The sequence below is a fragment of the Sinohyriopsis cumingii genome, chromosome 12, assembly GCF_028554795.1.
Source record: "Sinohyriopsis cumingii isolate HCF-2022 chromosome 12, ASM2855479v2, whole genome shotgun sequence".
Classification (NCBI taxonomy): Eukaryota; Metazoa; Mollusca; class Bivalvia; order Unionida; family Unionidae; genus Sinohyriopsis; species Sinohyriopsis cumingii.
The window spans coordinates 115,698,101-115,717,524 of NC_142972.1; the positions used below are offsets into that span (position 1 = coordinate 115,698,101).

At 33.4% G+C, this 19,424-nt stretch overlaps 1 protein-coding gene across 1 annotated transcript in view; it reads right to left on the minus strand.

Moving 5' to 3' along the window:
• The window catches only part of LOC149787296 (uncharacterized), a 134,084-nt gene that overhangs the window by 47,918 nt on the left and 66,742 nt on the right, over positions 1–19,424 (minus strand). Inside the window, exons 13-15 of the mRNA XM_089977835.1 lie at positions 14,970–15,184; positions 9,747–9,896; positions 1,121–1,199 (exon numbers count right to left, since the gene is read on the minus strand). Coding sequence (XP_089833961.1) covers positions 1,121–1,199; positions 9,747–9,896; positions 14,970–15,184 — 444 coding nt within the window. The remainder of the gene's footprint in view (positions 1–1,120; positions 1,200–9,746; positions 9,897–14,969; positions 15,185–19,424) is intronic.

The following is a 19,424-nucleotide window of genomic DNA, read 5'->3' on the forward strand; positions in this document are numbered from 1 at the left end:
CTTTGTGTACTGCCACCAAAAGTAAAGACTCCCATGGATGTTTTCGTGCATGTTTTAGAAAATCTTCAGACACTGTATCAAATCCCAGTAAATACAATCTGAATTAGGTGTCATAACATTATCAAATCCCAGTAAATACAATCTGAATTAAGTGTCATAAAGTTATAAAATCCCAGTAAATACAATCTGAATTAAGTGTCATAAAGTTATCAAATCCCAGTAAATACAATCTGAATTAAGTGTCATAAAGTTATCAAATCCCAGTAAATACAATCTGAATTAAGTGTCATAAAGTTTTCAAAGGGTATGTTTTTCTCCATGTGGCATTTTATCATCAAATCTACAGCATTGTAGAATCCTACCAGGGGTAGGTAACCCAATGACAGGAGTATGTATTCAAATGTGAAAACAAATGTACCACATAAAATGGTTACTTGCCTGCACAGTGTATTATTATGCCACTTCCGGACATGCATACTATGCATTCAAATGCAAAAACAAACGTACCACATAAAATGGAACCTTCCTGCATACTGTATTATTATGCCACTTTTTGACATGCATACTATGCATTCAAATGCGAAAACAAATGTACCACATAAAATGGGACCTTCCTGCATACTTTATTATTATGTCACTTTTTGACATGCATACTATGCATTCAAATGCGAAAACAAATGTACCACATAAAACGGTTACTTGCCTGCACACTGTATTATTACGTCACTTTTTGACATGCATACTATGTATTCAAATGCGAAAACAAATGTACCACATAAAATGGTTACTTGCCTGCACACTGTATTATTATGCCACTTCCTGACATGCATACTATGCATTCAAATGCGAAAACAAATGTACCACATAAAATGGTTACTTGCCTGCACACTGTATTATTATGCCACTTCCTGACATGTATACTCTTTAAAATAAAACTTGAACACACAGATCCACTGACTGATGATGACATTGTCACATCTCTCATCATCAGAAAATTGATAACTATGTTTTGCCCTTTGCTTATTAAGTCACCATCCCCCACCAGCCTCCAAAGAAACTATATTAGTTGCATTGTTAACATAGCATTGTTATGCAAAGCTTCCTGTCAGAAACTACATACCTGATAGTCTGGACCTCGTATTTCTGCTGTCATTGTGACAGGATGATCATATTTGTTCAGGATCCCCATTGTTTTCTCTCTAAAAAAATGAAAACAAATTTTTATATTGTTTAATTCTATAAACTAAAATATCTGCACTTTCTCTTTTTTTTACCCTTCTCCTGCCACCAAACTCCAAACAATCGATATACCCAGCAATCACCTCACACTGCATTCATGACCTGCATCATTCATTGTGTCATCTAATAATCCCCTCCCCCCCAAAAAAATATGATCAATATCATTCGGTGTAGTTTGAGTTCTGGTTTCAAGGCTGTATTACCTGTGAGAATGTGACCTTTGATTCCAGACTCCCTGTTCCCAGTGTGCTTCATCCAGGACATCTCGACAGTACTCTCTCATTCCACCAAAATGTCATGAACATATGCAATGCTGCATATCTTGAGCTGAGACGCATCAGCTCCATTCACAATTATCTTTCAGCTGATGCCACTAAAACACTTGTGTGTTCCTTAGTACTTTCAAGACTGGACTATTGTAACTCAATTCTGTCTGGTTCATCTCAATATCTACTCCAGAAACTTCAAAAAGTTCAAAACACAGCTGCTTGGATAATCCTTAGAGTACCATGATCAGAGCACACCTCACCCCTGCTCTGTACCCTACACTGGCTATCCATTCGATCCAGAATCAAAACAAAGTCTGTACTCTGTGCTACGTTTCACTGATGGGCTCCAGTCTAACATACCTATCCTACTCACCCATGTGTATACACCAGCAAGATACTTACACTCCTCTTCTGACACTCATATTCTCAATATGCCCACTACGAAATGAAGTCATTATGGACAAAATTCTTTTGCATACCAGGGCACAGCAACGTGGAACAAATTGCCCACTGAACTTAGACAAAAAGACACAGTGATCTCATTCAAGAGTGCTCATAAAACTCACTTATTTCGACTTTTCGACTGCAAGAACAGACTTAAAGACCTAATAATGTTTCCTTACCTTGAATATTTTCAGCATGTTTTCTTTTTTCTAATTTCATGGTGTTTGTTTTTTGTAATCATATCATTATATATGGGTTTTTAGGTGTTGTCTAATGTTGTTAAGCGCCTAGAGCTTCTAAAGATTAGATGCTATACAAAGTCCTCCTCATTATTATTATTATAATATGAAACTTCAGTCATCTACTCATCATTGTAAAACATCATACCAAATATGACAGATCATCCTCAATCAGTGTAGATGGAGTTCTGGTTACAATGCTCATCACTGTAAAACATCATACCGAATATGACAGATCATCCTCAATCAGTGTAGATGGAGTTTGATTACAATGCTCATCATTGTAAAACATCATACCAAATATGACAGATCATCCTCAATCAGTGTAGATGGAGTTCTGGTTACAATGCTCATCATTGTAAAACATCATACCAAATATGACAGATCATCCTCAATCAGTGAAGATTGAGTTCTGGTTACAATGCTCATCATTGTAAAACATCATACCAAATATGATCGATCTCATTCAGTCAGTGTAGATGGAGTTCCCCTAATAATGCTGTATGATGGACAGACACATGCACAGACGTACATACAGGCAGACTATGACCTATCACCATGAGACATAGACATACATACAGACAGACGATGACCTATCACAATGAGACATATACATGCATATAGGTAGACTATGACCTATCACCATGATGCAGAGTAATCAAAGACAGTCAGATTAGAAATAGCCTCTAGAGTGGTAAGAAACTCAGTCACCTCATTAATATACATAGATCTCATTCATTATGGAACTTTTCAGAGATGTTGATGATGTAGGTTTTTATCATATATTTCAATTTTATAATGAGATACTGAAATAAAAAAGAGGGAGAAAAATGGTATCACAACAGTGTCAATACCACTTTTACCACCACAGTGGGTAAAGCACTAATGAAACTGATTTTTTCCCATTCAGGAAATATATCTGTCTTAATGCATGTTATTCAAAACTGTATTTTCATATCTAGATCTAATTTCTTTTTCTTTTTCTGCTCCCATTCTCCCCCCCTCTACAATGAGTCAACTTTAGTGTAGAGGTTCCCAATCTTCGTAAGTATGATGACCCTTTCTTAACTTCAAAAAGGGGTCATCAATTAGTGTTAGTGTACACAAGTACACATGCAAATACTTAACAGTGCTTAAGGTTTCTTACATTATATCAAGCAGAGAATTTATTCTTGCAAAGATTTTCAAAGAATTAGTTGTGAAGTCTTTATCATTTATTTTATAGAGATTAACTAAATCTAGTGCAGTGGTGCATATAATTTGAAACTAACACGTTCTTAATTCAGCAAGAATTAACCCTTTACTGCATGATGACACCTTTTGATGAAAACCCCTTTACAACATGATGATGCCTTTCATGACAGACTCTATTAAGATACCCAGTACTAGAAAAATGAAGTCTGTAAAAGCATAAATATCACTTATATGGTTGCAAGAATGAATCTAGAAAATAATTATGAACCAAATCACTTGTTTATTTGCAGGATTAAAGCAGCTGCTCAGTTAAATCTACACTCGACAGTTGTACGTAACAGCGTGTCTGCCATTTATAAACATGTGCTCATCATCCCTTGGTTGCGATTTGAAGTCGTTTTAAATTTTGAATAGTATACTTCAAAGATTTTTTATAATATACACGGGAATATGCAATTGTTTTAACTAGTCCAGATTATTGTTATAAAGGTAACACCAAAAAAGAGCAAACTTTAAACGTTGGACCAAGGCTAAATGCTAAAACTAAGTTCCTGCTTGGTGTTCATTTCTTGGTTCATATCTGTTATTTAAAAAAAAAAAGATATGACCAAAACTCACCAGTTTATCAAAAGTATGGGTTTTCTATATTTAAATAGCATTTGCTTGCCAATTGCAATAATAATTGGCACACGAAATATACAAATGAAGTCCTCAACTAATCGTCTATTTTTAGAAACAAGGAAAAACCATTAGTCACATGGCATGACAAATTCTGATCAACTCTACTATTTGACAGCTTTTGTTTATTGCGTTAAAATTTAGGATTTGCTCTTAAAGAAACATGTTTCACTACTTTTAAATATTTATTTAATGTCACATATCATTTTAAAATTATTAAAGTTAATATACATTAAAATTTCACAAGAAACTTGATACACTATAGCATGTCCCTCAATCATGAGTCAATTGTGCACTTCGTATTTTGAAAACCATTAAAATCATAAATCATTCTAAGTATTGCACATCTCTACTGATTGTATGCTCAATTACCACCAATCACTAAACCCATCAGGGGTTTACAAAAAACCTTTTTTAATCAGCAGTAATATGGTTACAAGAACACATTTCAAGTTGTTACTGTGAACAAGAGTGTAGAATGATGGGTTTTACGATTCTGAAAATTTCATCATAGAAAATTCACAACTATATACAACTAAGTTAACATAACAATATTTTTCATTGATAAGGGATACAGAGAAGAAATAAATTAATTTCATATTGGTTTTTAAATAACATACTCAAGAACAAAAATGATGAAATTACAGCGATATAAAAATATAGTGAGGTATACACAACACATCAGTCAAGTTTCAGTTTTATGATTTTAACAGAAGATGTGCCTGGTTTTAGATTTACAAATACAGTACATACAATATATTACAATACATAATCCAGAATATAATATATGTAAGTAATTTTAAACAATCTAATTAGGAAAGTTTGAGAATTGAAATAGACACTGGACTTGTTTATGCAGTTTAGAGATATCATTTCGGCAGCAGGCATAACATATTTTGGTCAGTAAATCTAAATTTTAGTGAAAGGTAAGAGATTAAAGTAATGATTTTTTATCTGTTACAGATGCAGAGAGGTACACAATACATGATAATCATTTAAATGGTTTTAGGCAAATTCAGTAATTTATCCACCCATTATTTGGCTTCATTTTAAAAAGTTTATGTTGGTGGTTATTTTAAAATACATGTATGATTATTATGTCGTATTTATTCAAGCTTTAGTTCACAGAATTTACTTAACTTTTTACCAATGAAAGCCTTGAGGACAATATTGCAGGTTTAATTAAAAACTTGTTTAAAGAGATCCAATTATGATCTTTTTGTCATCCTTGGGACAAGTTTACAAAGTTAGTGGTACAATTACAAACTGAATGCATTTGATATGGCTATTATATTAGTAAAATATGTTCCACACCATTTTGGCTGTCAAGATTTCAGATACATATATTCCCACTACCACTGACTGTCTCCAATTAAGATATTCTTTTTAATTAACGTTCATCTTGCCTGAAAATTATTTGCAGATGTTTATCCATGTTTTAATATTGATGATAATCATCCTGTTTGATATTTTGTCATAATAAAATGGTCATTGATTCCCAAAAAGCAAAACATCTTGTATGCCAGATTTATCATATAACTACATGTGTTAATTTTCTTCTTAATCCACAAAATGACACCATGAAATCAATAATGGCTATATCATCTTTATCAGTTCATTACTTCTGGATAGTGTGATTCAGACATTGATTTTTGCGACTATTTCATGGCTTGTGATGACATTATCTAAAATTAATTTTGTATATAGTGGAGCGGTTTATATTTTTAATAATCCTTCAGTCTGACTTTGGCACTAAGTACTGAAATAAGATGTAAATAAAGGGATGCTCCTACTATATTTGTCTCTAATGCCCTCCCCTCTGACCTTTCTAGCATCCCCTACACACTGTCCAGATCATTAAAAAACATACTTAAAACTGTGCTATGTTGCATTAATCTTCATAGGTTGCAGTTTTATTCAATATAGAATATTTAAATGAATGAGAGCTTGTGACCAAACATTTTTTTTGTGCTGAAAAAAATGTTTATATCAGTATTCCCATTTTGTTTCACTCGAAAATACTTGTACCAGTATGCCCTTTTTGTAATGTTTGAAAAATTACCCCTTTGTCCAAAAATGTGCCACTTTTGTAATAAAAGCTTCTATTGCATCCCCTCTGAAATTTTGATGTTCACACAACTTTATTTTTATATTACTTAAGTGTGCATTAAAAAAAAAAAGTCAGCTTTATGGAGACCATATCTATTGCCCATGTCATATATAGATATATATACACGCACACACACACACACACCAGGTATATTGAAACTCGTATCTGCTCTTGAAATGCAAATATTTTTTGTAAGCAACTGTTGCAAGTCAAGTTCATTTTACTTTCTTTTGACAACTGTCTGTTTTGGGGGCTTTATTTTATCCTAAAGACAAGAGTACACACCTATTTTCTGATTATGTTCTCCATACAGAAATATATAAACCATGTGCTTCCAAACAAACTACAGATTAGATTTCCAAATATATTCTTTGCACCTGGTTGAATATTATTAATACCTAATTTAAAGTTAATTCTGATTGCCAAAAAGTACTGTACTTTTGCCAAGTTGATTTATACCCAAAACATACTTTTTATTTTGAGCTTTGAATTCATATTACTTTAAATCTGCCAATTTATACATGCCTATGATTCGTTAATCACTAGTACTGATGATATTATTTAAAACTTGGGTTAAAATGCTTTCTGACATCTTGCACACTTATGCATTTACGTGGTTTATACATATCAAATTTTGTTACAAGACAGCAGCTTGTTATATATTGCATACAAAACAGAGATTTAATGGAATGGCATGCTTAAAGTATGTTGGGTTAAAGAAAATATTATGTAGAGTTTTTATGAATAAACAATATATTTAAAAGAGGAACGCACTTGAATTTGAAGGACTGCTTAATAAATTTAAGTTTGTTTATTTGAATGTAAACTTATGGCATTTATCAAAAATTCTTTTTGCTTCCATGATGCAACATAAATCCACAATTATGTACAGTAATTCCCACTTATCTAAAGTTTGCATCAACAGGAAAATCTTGTAACACATTTAAAAGATGATCTCAGTTTTTCTTGGTAAAATTCTTAGGTCTTAGTATTAGAGATCTTGGTTCATCATCAGTGGTCATAGTGGTATCTAACTTGTGTCTGTATCAAAATAATGCAGTACCCAAGTACTCTGTGTGTGTGTGTGTGTGTGTGTCTGTCTGTTATGTATGTATGTACGTACATATGAATGTATGTATGTCAATAAATATGCATACAAATGATTTTATAACTTTTACCTTCATGCTGTTTATGAAATGTGTTGTTATTCATAGGTTTACTTTCAAGTTTTTTAACCTGAACACTGGCATTGCATTAGGGATATTTGGTATAAAATCGTCTCTAAGATTGTAATATTATCAGTACATTTTTTTTGTTGCCATAGTAACCAAACTTTCTGGTATAAATTCAATAAAGCAAAATGCTTGAGCAAATTAATTTTTTATATTTTAAATGTTTAAGACCAATGTTAGTACATCCTAGAAAAATATAAACACAGAATATACAGCCTAAACTTAATTGATTTTAATTATTAAATCTTAACATTTAATTGAAAACAAAACAACTGGTGTGCCTATATTTTTGATCAAACTTGGATAATCAAAGCCAAACAATTAAAACATCTCACTTTTCACAATCATAAATTGAAAAAATTCAAAGCCTGACTGATTCAGCAAGAAAGTAGAGAGCTTAATATAAATGAATACTAAAAATATGTAATTTTGTGACGATTTTTACACATTCTAGGCTGGATTTGGTTGCCATGGCAACCAATCATATTTCCCCTGCATGCTGAAATAAAGTATACTCAGTACCCATCCACTGTCCATAATAAATTTACCACTATAAAGAAAATTAATATTGCACAAGAAGTGAACTCAAAAAGGGATGCTAAATTACTGAATTAATAAATAAATCCTGTGCAAATCAGGAAGTTAAACCTCCTGACTAATGTGCAGTAAAGGGTTAAACATTTTCAATTTATGATTTGTTTTAGAAAAACAGCACACTGGATGATCCACATCAAAATATCTTCTTGAATCAATACTCCACTTACATCGAGATCACTGGCATCAACAGAAATTGATTATAATTGGCTGAAATTAGGTGCTGAAAGAACCAGTGCATTTCAATTAACAGTCTTAATTCTTCAAATGAGTCCTGACATTTGGATTCCAACAGACTGATCTCCAAACAGGTATGAATTATATATCAAATTCCTATTTATACACATTTACACTTGACCTACAATGTAACAGAATGTGGAGATTTCTAACGGAAAAACCTAGTCTAACTGTAAACAAGATAAATCTTGATCTCTTGCTATATATATATATATATATATAGATATATATATATATATATATATATATATATATATATATATATATATATATATATATATATATATATATATATATATATATATATATCATACCTGTCAACTCTCCAGGCAGGAGAAACAACAATTTTTGGGGTCATTCCACTCCTACTTCCTGATTTCATATTATCTCCCAATTTTTGCATTAAACTCCCAAGTATTACATTTTTCTTCAGTAAACAGAATGTATAGTTTAAACATTATTCAAGTCAATTTATTAATGTTCTAACCTTACAACAATACTAACCACAACAAACAATAAACTACAACAATAAAATTGTCAGCAGTTAGTTTCAATCCCAAGAATTATCACTGTGATGCTGTAGCATCTCCATACCCACCAAAGAAACTTACAGGAGTGAACACATGGCATTACTGTACCATATATATAAACGTTAATTACCATCATTACATTAAAAGGAATGGAGAAACATACCACACAGCTTATGTGCCCATAAAAAATTATTCAGAATGAATATGCTATTTAATAAGCAATGTTAAATGCCTTTCGTGTTGAGAATAAAAAAAGGAATTTAAAACGTGGGAAAATAAGTTGCCACTTGTACAGTACATGTAGCTTGAGACTGTGTATTGAGGTACCGCTAGTTACAAAGAAATAAGGCACTGTTTATTTGCCAATCAATTGCTGGTGCTTACATAACACACACTGTAGAACATGGTTTCTTCGAATAATTTTGGTGGGCCAGTCCTTTTCGCAAGATAACTGCAATTATAAGGATTAGCTGTTAATTAGTCACACTGGCTTTCTTGCTTGTTTAATTAAGACTAACCATTAGCTATTGTACAGTTTGGCCACAGCTGACCAGAATTTGAAAGAGGATGTGTTCTGGGAGGAAATAAGGCCTGTAACAAGAAGAAACAGAACATCTTTTGAGAATTTCACATGTATTGGACCAGGAAGATTGGTCAATATTTAGTGAAAACATAGCTTAACAAATGCCACAAAAAACCTCCCTACTTAGGTCCCAATCTCCCTATTTTATGATTCAATCCCCTTACTTGGCTTTTGAAAAGTTGACAGGTATGATATATATATATATATATGATTTATGAAACAATTTATATGAAAATAATTTATAAAAATTTATCTATTCATTTATATGTTTATCCTTAACAACAACGAAGTCAGTTTAAAATCACTGACACGATAGAATACACTAAGTGGCAGGAGGTGGTGGTGTTTCCTAAAAAGTCCCTCATAGGAGAACATTGTAAAATTTTTAGTCTCTTACTTTTTGTGTCCCATTGGGACCCCATAGAATGGGAGCTGGCTGTGGTCACTGAAGATGAGAGGTGGATCTGACTTTGAGGGAACCAACACATGACCTACAACAGGTATTTCATACAGATCTCCATCTGGCTCATGGTGCAGAAGTAATAGGCTGTAATAAAAACAAAGACTTAACTAGTGTTTCCCTTTATGCACATTTGTGTGTCAGGGATGCATGCTGGAGAAAATCAATGCACACATTATGTTGCCATGCGTTATTTTGAGACAAAGGATCTGCATAATGAGATAATGATTTGTTTAATACCCAAAGCTATGGATGAGGGATTGCATTGTGTATACTTTGAGCAAAAGTACTGTCTGGTCCCTGTTTCGTATGATCCCTACATCGCACTCCTCTATATGGAGTATATGAAACAGGAACCAGACTAGCATAGGCAATGTTATGATGGAGTAATTTCCCCATATCTCACGAGCTCTCACTCGATTTCATTCAAGCTCGCGTTGTCCAGATATTTAACCTCAATGCTTGTTGCATTAAAATTGATCTCCAGATTAAAACGGCGTGCACTGAGAATCACTAGCTAAGAAACTGAAAGAAGCAGAACACAAAATAGTAACTGTGGATATAACTTTTATGAAAAATGGAGAAGATAATTCCCTTGACTGGAATATGGCACATGCACTGGGATTACTGGTGTGACTTCTGATCGTGTGATTGCAAAGACAGTAAAAGTGAAAAATCCATTCGTGACAGGGTTTAAGAATTTTGACAAATCAACCCTTGTTCACCACAAGATATCTTAAGAACACATTCTCACCCAAGCCTTTCTTTTACAAGAAAGAAATCAGTAAAGTTGCAGATTTTATTGGTTTTTAATTTGCTGCAACACAAGAAAGCTCTAAAAGTTCAAGTGTAACTTAATAAAGAGAAGATGAATCATTAGCCTTTTTGATTTTTGGATAAATGTGTTTTAGGTTGAAGTACAATGAAACTGATGATAGTACACATTTTATGACATGCAGTAAATTAACTTCCATTTGGTTAAAAAGATTTTTCTGGCTTTTTGCATTGGCTTATATGTCATGTGTTGGTCTATAATATTGATACAAAAAGATTATAAGAAGACTTAAAAATACAACTTTAAACTAAAAGAACAATGAACAAATAAAATAATTCTTTGAATGGACAATGCATTTGTGTTAATTACGCTTGTTGTTTTATTTCTATTTTAGAGAGAGAGAGAGGAGTATGTTGTGCAAGTTGCAATATTCTCTTTCAAGCTGAAAAAATACAGGTCAGATTAAAATTTGTCAGTACTTTTTTTTATTTGACCCCCAGTTCTGACACCAAGTTTTTTTTTAACCCTCAAGTTTACACCCCTGGGGAATACACTGCTTAACATTCTATACATTGCCCCCTCTTTATAGCATTGTTCATACATGAGAGCAACTGGTGTTATAACTGAGGGAACCTTATAATAAGGGATGTTTCTAAAAGGTTGTCTACATAGTTTTTTATGTGTAATAAATGGGTTAGCAATAATAATAGAATGTTATCATTTAATCTAAACCATGGCCATAGCTGCATTATATGGGGGCAGTCATATACTGAGGGGTTTTATAATAAGGGTCCATTGTAAAGATCTTTTTCAGTATGGAAATGCAATGGTGGAGACTGAATGTTCACATGTCCAGTCACCAACATCACTAATGTCAATCTTCTACTGACTTTTGCTATGCAAGCTTGGTGACAAATGACAACAATCTTCATCAGGTTATGGCAAATCTTCCCATTCAATGTCAGTAGGCTATTGATATGTACAAAAGAGACTTGTGTAATGTATCACAATGTAATTTACCACTGTAGACTAGTGCTGTGTGTGTGTATGTGATTTAGATTTTTAACATAGCTTTTAAACAAATTCAGCCATATTGCTACAATGTCTGCAGTCTGGCAGTTCATAGTGATGTCTAGCAATGGGGCATCATGCTGTAGACATGTAGCATGATTTCCCACCCTTTCACATTATTCTGACAACAGGCTGACCAGCCCTAACACTAACCTCCTAATGCTGAGTGCCTAGTGAGGCAGCTGTTAGTACTATTTTTATATGTCTTTGGTATGACTTGGCCGGGGTTCGAACCAGCGAACTCCTGCATCTGAGGCGGACGCTCTAATCACTTCATGGTCTGAAGGTGCCATTTGACATGCCAATTGTATACTACTATTCACTTCATGGTCTATATGACTCATTTCACATACCAGTTATGTCCTACTATTCACTTCATAGTCTGTAGGACCCATTTCACATGCCAGTTATATCCTATTTCATGGTCTGTATGATGACCCATTTCACATGCCAGTTATATCCTATTTCATGGTCTGTATGATGACCCATTTCACATGCCAGTTATATCCTATTTCATGGTCTGTATGATGACCCATTTCACATGCCAGTTGTATCCTATTTCATGGTCTGTATGACGACCCATTTTACATGCCAGTTATATCCTACTTCATGGTCTGTATGATGACCCATTTCACATGCCAGTTATATCCTATTTCATGGTCTGTATGATGACCCATTTCACATGCCAGTTATATCCTATTTCATGGTCTGTATGATGACCCATTTCACATGTCAGTTATATCCTACTTCATGGTCTGTATGATGACCCATTTCACATGCCAGTTATATCCTATTTCTTGGTCTGTATGATGACCCATTTCACATGCCAGTTATATCCTGTTTCATGATCTGTATGATGACCCATTTCACATGCCAGTTATATCCTGTTTCATGGTCTGTATGATGACCCATTTCACATACCAGTTGTATCCTGTTTCATGGTCTGTATGATGACCCATTTCACATACCAGTTGTATCCTGTTTCATGGTCTGTATGATGACCCATTTCACATACCAGTTGTATCCTGTTTCATGGTCTGTATGATGACCCATTTCACATACCAGTTGTATCCTGTTTCATGGTCTGTATGATGACCCATTTCACATACCAGTTGTATCCTGTTTCATGGTCTGTATGACGACCCATTTCACATACCAGTTATATCCTACTTCATGGTCTGTATGATGACCCATTTCAAATACCAGTTATATACTACTTCATGGTCTGTATGATGACCCATTTCACATACCAGTTGTATCCTGTTTCATGGTCTGTATGACGACCCATTTCACATACCAGTTGTATCCTGTTTCATGATATGCATGATGACCCATTTCACATACCAGTTATATCCTACTTCATGGTCTGTATGATGACCCATTTCACATACCAGTTATATACTACTATTCACTTCATGGTCTGTATGATGACCCATTTCACATACCAGTTGTATCCTGTTTCATGGTCTGTATGATGACCCATTTCACATACCAGTTGTATCCTACTTCATGGTCTGTATGATGACCCATTTCACATACCAGTTGTATCCTGTTTCATGGTCTGTATGATGACCCATTTCACATACCAGCTGTATCCTACTTCATGGTCTGTATGATGACCCATTTCACATACCAGTTGTATTCTACTTCATGGTCTGTATGATGACCCATTTCACATACCAGTTGTATCCTACTTCATGGTCTGTATGATGACCCATTTTTCACATACCAGCTGTATCCTGCTTCATGGTCTGTATGATGACCCATTTCACATACCAGTTGTATCCTACTTCATGGTCTGTATGATGACCCATTTCACATACCAGTTGTATCCTACTTCATGGTCTGTATGATGACCCATTTCACATACCAGCTGTATACTACTGTTCAGTTCATTGTCCATAGGACCCATTTCATATACCAGTTGAAATGTGATTCCAGTTTTTCTTGGTAGTACTTATTTTTTTACTGCTAAATCTAATGGAGAGCTTGTACACAAGACAGGCACAAAGGATTCTAATATCTTTCAGTTTAGCTAGCCTCTTCACTCAGATGGTGTAGAGGAGAACCATACCTGATTCGTCAACACATAAATGAACATTATATCAATGGTTTTATTTAACACAACCGACACACACTATTGATGTGTACATATGCTACATTATAATGCAAAAATCTGGACAATAGATAAGTTTCAATGCACATTAAATTGCTTATGAAGAATAAAAACTAAAAATAAATAACATGAAAAAGGTTAATTTCTTTCACTGTGTTATGAATAAGCATTCTATTCAACTACTTTTTTGCAGCAGGGGTGGCAAAGTCAACACAATTTTGTTCTGTGTCTGTAACTTCTGGGACATAAAATTTAGGTAATGAAATGTGTAAGTTATGGGACAGGAAAAGAATAATTTATTTTGTCCCAGTATATACATTGTTCCAGTATATACATTGTCCCAAGATATACATTAACTATGGCATGTAGTATTTTAAGTATTTTTATTTTCCTACATCAACTTTCTTCGAACCATTTGTATCATTTCATAGTAGAACTTGCTACCACAGTGACTACAGATTTTGATGAGATAATTTATGAGCCTGTTTTACCTACTTTGCCAGGGTCTAATAAATCGTTTCTCAAAATAAAGGCAAAATTGAAACTCATAATAATAAAAATAAAGTTTACCTATGTACCAAGTTGTATAAAAATCTGATAAGAAATATATTATTGAGATACAAGCTATGCCAATCAGTTGCAAGATGACCTTATTAATATGCACTTCTTATAGAACCTCTCCAAAAGCATGATGTAACAAGCTTATTTACAAAGTATGAGCATAATCAGTTCAAAAGATGACCTGTGTGGTAACAGGCTCCACTGATAATATACAATATTGTCTCATAAATCTATCTAGATCTTGTTCATGATCAAATACATTCAATATCTTAACAATATAAATCCACATTCCAGGTTTGATCAATATAATATAAAAAATATAAAAGGCCTCTTGTGGTAATGCTCAGCCAATCAGTTGCAAGATTACCTTATTTCGTATGTGTATGTGTGTGTGCATTTCAATCATGATTCGTCTTGTCCAAGACCGTAATCATATATGCTGGTATTTCAAGTCAGTTATAAATATTGTCTTCAGAATGGTATCAAGCAGTTGCTGACAGACAATGCATGGTGCTCGAAGAATGCAGATCCGTATCTTGAGCTCACATCAGATCAAAGTCATATGAGCTAACCTCCAAAACCAACACTTAAATAAAAGTGATCCCTTGACTCATAAAATGTTATACAACAAACTTACCACTCTATTTTGTCTGGCTTGGTGCTAGGACAAAAGAAAATAACCTTGACTCTGAAGAGGCTATGTGGCTGTATTGTGATAGTGGAGGGCATCACAGAGAAGAGCTCTTTGTGTCTGGAGACTAACAAGGTCACTTGAAGGTCAATATTGCCACCATTTTTTAGCTGAATTGACTTCTCAACTTTCTGGCCATAGAGAGATCTAAACTCCAAAACCTGTGATAAAGAACACAGAAGTGCAATTTACTATTTACTGGAAAACGAACCATTACCTAAAATTAATATACTAAATGAATGCAAATATATGCCAAATCCACAGAATGGTTTTAAATAATACAGCTAATTAAGAGAAACTTTTGTGTTGACAGCCTGAGCAATTAAAGTCACCCAGTTGCCATTTAGTTCTAATTTTACTAAGTCACCATAAAATGCATTTTGGAACTGCTAATAAAAATCACACAGAATAACAGTGTTAAGCAACGTATGAACTGTTAATATAAATCACACAGAATAACAATGTTAAGCAACATATGAACTGTTAATATAAATCACACAGAATAACAATGTTAAGCAACATATGAACTGTTAATATAAATCACACAGAACAAAGTTAAACAATACAAAAAATAATGATGATGAATTCAGATTATGAAGATGCATAAAAAACAGTTGATAAGAGTCTGTGTAACAGACCATGAAAACCTTCCACACTTTATTTCATTGAGATAATTATAAATGATTCATTCTATATACTGACAGTCTAATTCTGACTTGCTGTGATAATTTGTATTTTTCATGTGCAATTGAGACACGCTGGGAAATTAACTCAAACTCATCTTAAATTCTTTAAAACTTAATCAATTTTTTTTTTACATTTCCTATATTTTGACCTTTCTGCCCATACTTAGTGATAGTTAGAACTACCATTTAATCATTCATTTTTCCTAAGCAGCTGAAAGAAATCTTGAACAGGTTTCCTTTCCTGTCTTATCTCCTTTTTTTTGGAATACTTTAAAAAGGTCTGAACTAGTATAACATTTAGGTGAACAAAATTGTATTTTGACATGTCAATATGTCGATAACAAGAGTCCCTCAAAAATGCTCTAAGAGCTGAAAAGAGCTTCCATGAATCCACCATAAGTCAATTTCTGTTGAGTATTGAAACATTTTTGATATATTTTACTAACTCCAACATACCAAATTTGGTAAGAAAAATATTTTAATTTGTGTCCTGAGCTAACAAGTTCACAATATAAATGTAAGTGCTATCCAAAATTCTTTGCCACGACTTTTGACCTGAACCTGACAGAGTGGAGAGAAGCTCACGTATCTTAATGTCAAGATATACACATATGCTAAGTTAGGTTTATTATGACTACATGGTCTTAAACTAAGTAATAGAAAAGTGCAAAAAACAACAAGTTAAGCAAAATTCAACCAAAAATGTATTGCCCTAGAATACAAAGTGAAAATAAAATGTAAAAAGGTACTGCATATTATATCCCATATAATCCTAGAAATACCAACACAAATCCTAATGATTCCGAATAAACATTAGTGGTATTCCAAAATAAATCCAATGCAGGATGTGTCGATGTGCTTGTGATGGCCTGTATCATACTGATGTACCAACAGTCTGTTATTGAATCACAATAATACAATCCAAGAATGTATCCTTATCTGAAGTTCACTATTAATTCAAGAATCCAATTATTTCCAAGAATGTTATTTTTTAGTACCTTGTATTTCCAGAGAAGAATAACTTGAATTAAATAATTTGAATAAATAAATTCCAGCCCAAACAAAATACTAGATACAAGAGTAATACAGATTATGCTCAGATCAAAAAAGCATGAATGAATAATTTCTAGATAAGCAAGATGAAACGGTCCTCTACTTGACATCATGTCACAATTAGCATTTTCTAAAAAAACTTTTACCTCATGGAAAATTTCGTTCTGGAAGGTTCCAAAAGTTTACAAGATAAAATTTTTTTATAATTAGGTCTGTTGCTAAAATTATAACATAAAATGTAGTAAACAAAACATAGACCTGGCATTTCATGGAGTTTTCCAATGTTCTGGATTCAGATTGAGATAAACATATTTATAAAATGATAATCAGTGATTCAGGTCAGGTATAGACAGAACTTGATTTTGGACAAGGTCAAGTTGAAAATACAATTATCCATAGCAAATAATGAATTAAAAACTAGCATATAATATAAATTAAATAAACATAACAGGTTACATTTATAATATTATTACGGAATAAAAGAACAACTGATGTTACTGAAAGTGGTAACAATCAAGGTATTGGTCTGATACATCCACAGACTGGCTTGGATAAAAATATATTCTTGTTTGTTGATTTAATTTGTATTTATTTACAAAGACCATGACAGAAAGTGCAAAAAACAGAACAAGAGAAATGTACAGCAAGCTTAAGCTTATTTCAGACTCTTTCCTTATACTAGTTTGTGTTACCTACTTATACTAGTTTGTGCTACGCATGTCATCAGACTTACACACCAGCATATTAGTTTGTGTTACCTACATCGTCAGATTCACATGCCAGTTTACTAGTTTGTGTTACCTATATCATCAGACTGACACACCAGTATATTAGTTTGTGTTACCTATGTCATCAGATTCACAAGCCAGTTTACTAGTGTGTTACCTATGTCATCAGACTCACACACCGGTATATTAGTTTTTTGTGTTACCTATGTCATCAGATTCACATGCCAGTATATTAGTGTGTGTTACCTATGTCATTGGATTCACATGCCAGTTTACTAGTTTGTGTTACCTATGTCATCAGATTCACATGCCAGTTTACTAGTGTGTGTTACCTGTGTCATCAGACTCACCCACTAATATATTAGTTTGTGTTACCTATGTCATCAGATTCACATGCCAGTTTACTAGTGTGTGTTACCTATGTTATCAGATTTACATACCAGTTTACTAGTGTGTTACCTATATCAGATTCACATGCCAGTTAACTAGTGTGTTACCTGTCATCAGATTCACATGCCACTACACTAGTGTGTGTTACATGTGTCATCAGATCCACATACCAGTATAATAGTGTCATCAGACTCACATACCAGTATACTGTGTTACCTGTGTCATGAGACTCACATACCAGTATACTGTCTGTGTTACCAGTGTCATCAGACTCACATTACAGTATATTACTTTTTACCTGTGTCATCAGACTCACATTCCAGTATACTGTGTTACCTGTGTCATCAGACTCACATACCAGTATAATGTGTGTTACCTGTGTCATCAGACTCACATTCTAGTATATTACCTGTGTTACCTGTATCAGCAGACTCACATACCATTATAATAGTCTGTGTTACCTGTGTCATAAGACTCGCATTCCAGTACAGTTAAAAACTGGAGTCAAAATCATAAAATCAATATCGGAGAGAGCTATCAACTTGATCACTGGAATGCAGCTGAATACAAAGTTGGTCAAAATTCATTTACATATGTACAGGTCACTGCATTCATAAGCACAAGCAAGTTATGACCTTTAGCTTGACCACAAGATCAATGGGTTTAGTTCTTAAAAATCCTTCGTAAAAAGATGGATATGTTGGTAAGCCAGATCTTTTCACTGAGAACCAATGAAATAATTGGAAGCAGCGTTTTAGTGAAAATCTCATGTAAATTCCACCAGGTTTGAGGTCAGATAAGCAAATTTGTTATTCAGAACCAGCTAAATATTGCCATAGTGTTTTAGTGAAAAAAATGTGCTTTGGCTGAATTCAAGTTTAACATAATAGTTAAGATCAATCCCAAAAATGTTGATCTCCAATTCCTGACATAGCCTTATATAACATTTTTGACAGTCTTTAACTTGTTTGGAAATATGTGTAAAAGACTTGAGGTTAACTACTTTAAACATCACAATCTACTGGCTATTCATATTCCAATAAACATTTAAACATCATAATCTACTGGCTATTCATGTTCCAATAAACATTCAAACATCACAATCTACTGGCTATTCATATTCCAATAAACATTCAAACATCACAATCTAATGGCTATTCATATTCCAATAAACATTCAAACATCACAATCTAATGGCTATTCGTATTCCAATAAACATTCAAACATCACAATCTACTGGCTATTCATGTTCCAATAAACATTCAAACATCACAATCTACTGGCTATTCATATTCCAATAAACATTCAAACATCACAATCTAATGGCTATTCATATTCCAATAAACATTCAAACATCACAATCTAATGGCTATTCGTATTCCAATAAACATTCAAACATCACAATCTACTGGCTATTCATATTCCAATAAACATTCAAACATCACAATCTAATGGCTATTCATATTCCAATAAACATTCAAACATCACAATCTAATGGCTATTCGTATTCCAATAAACATTCAAACATCACAATCTAATGGCTA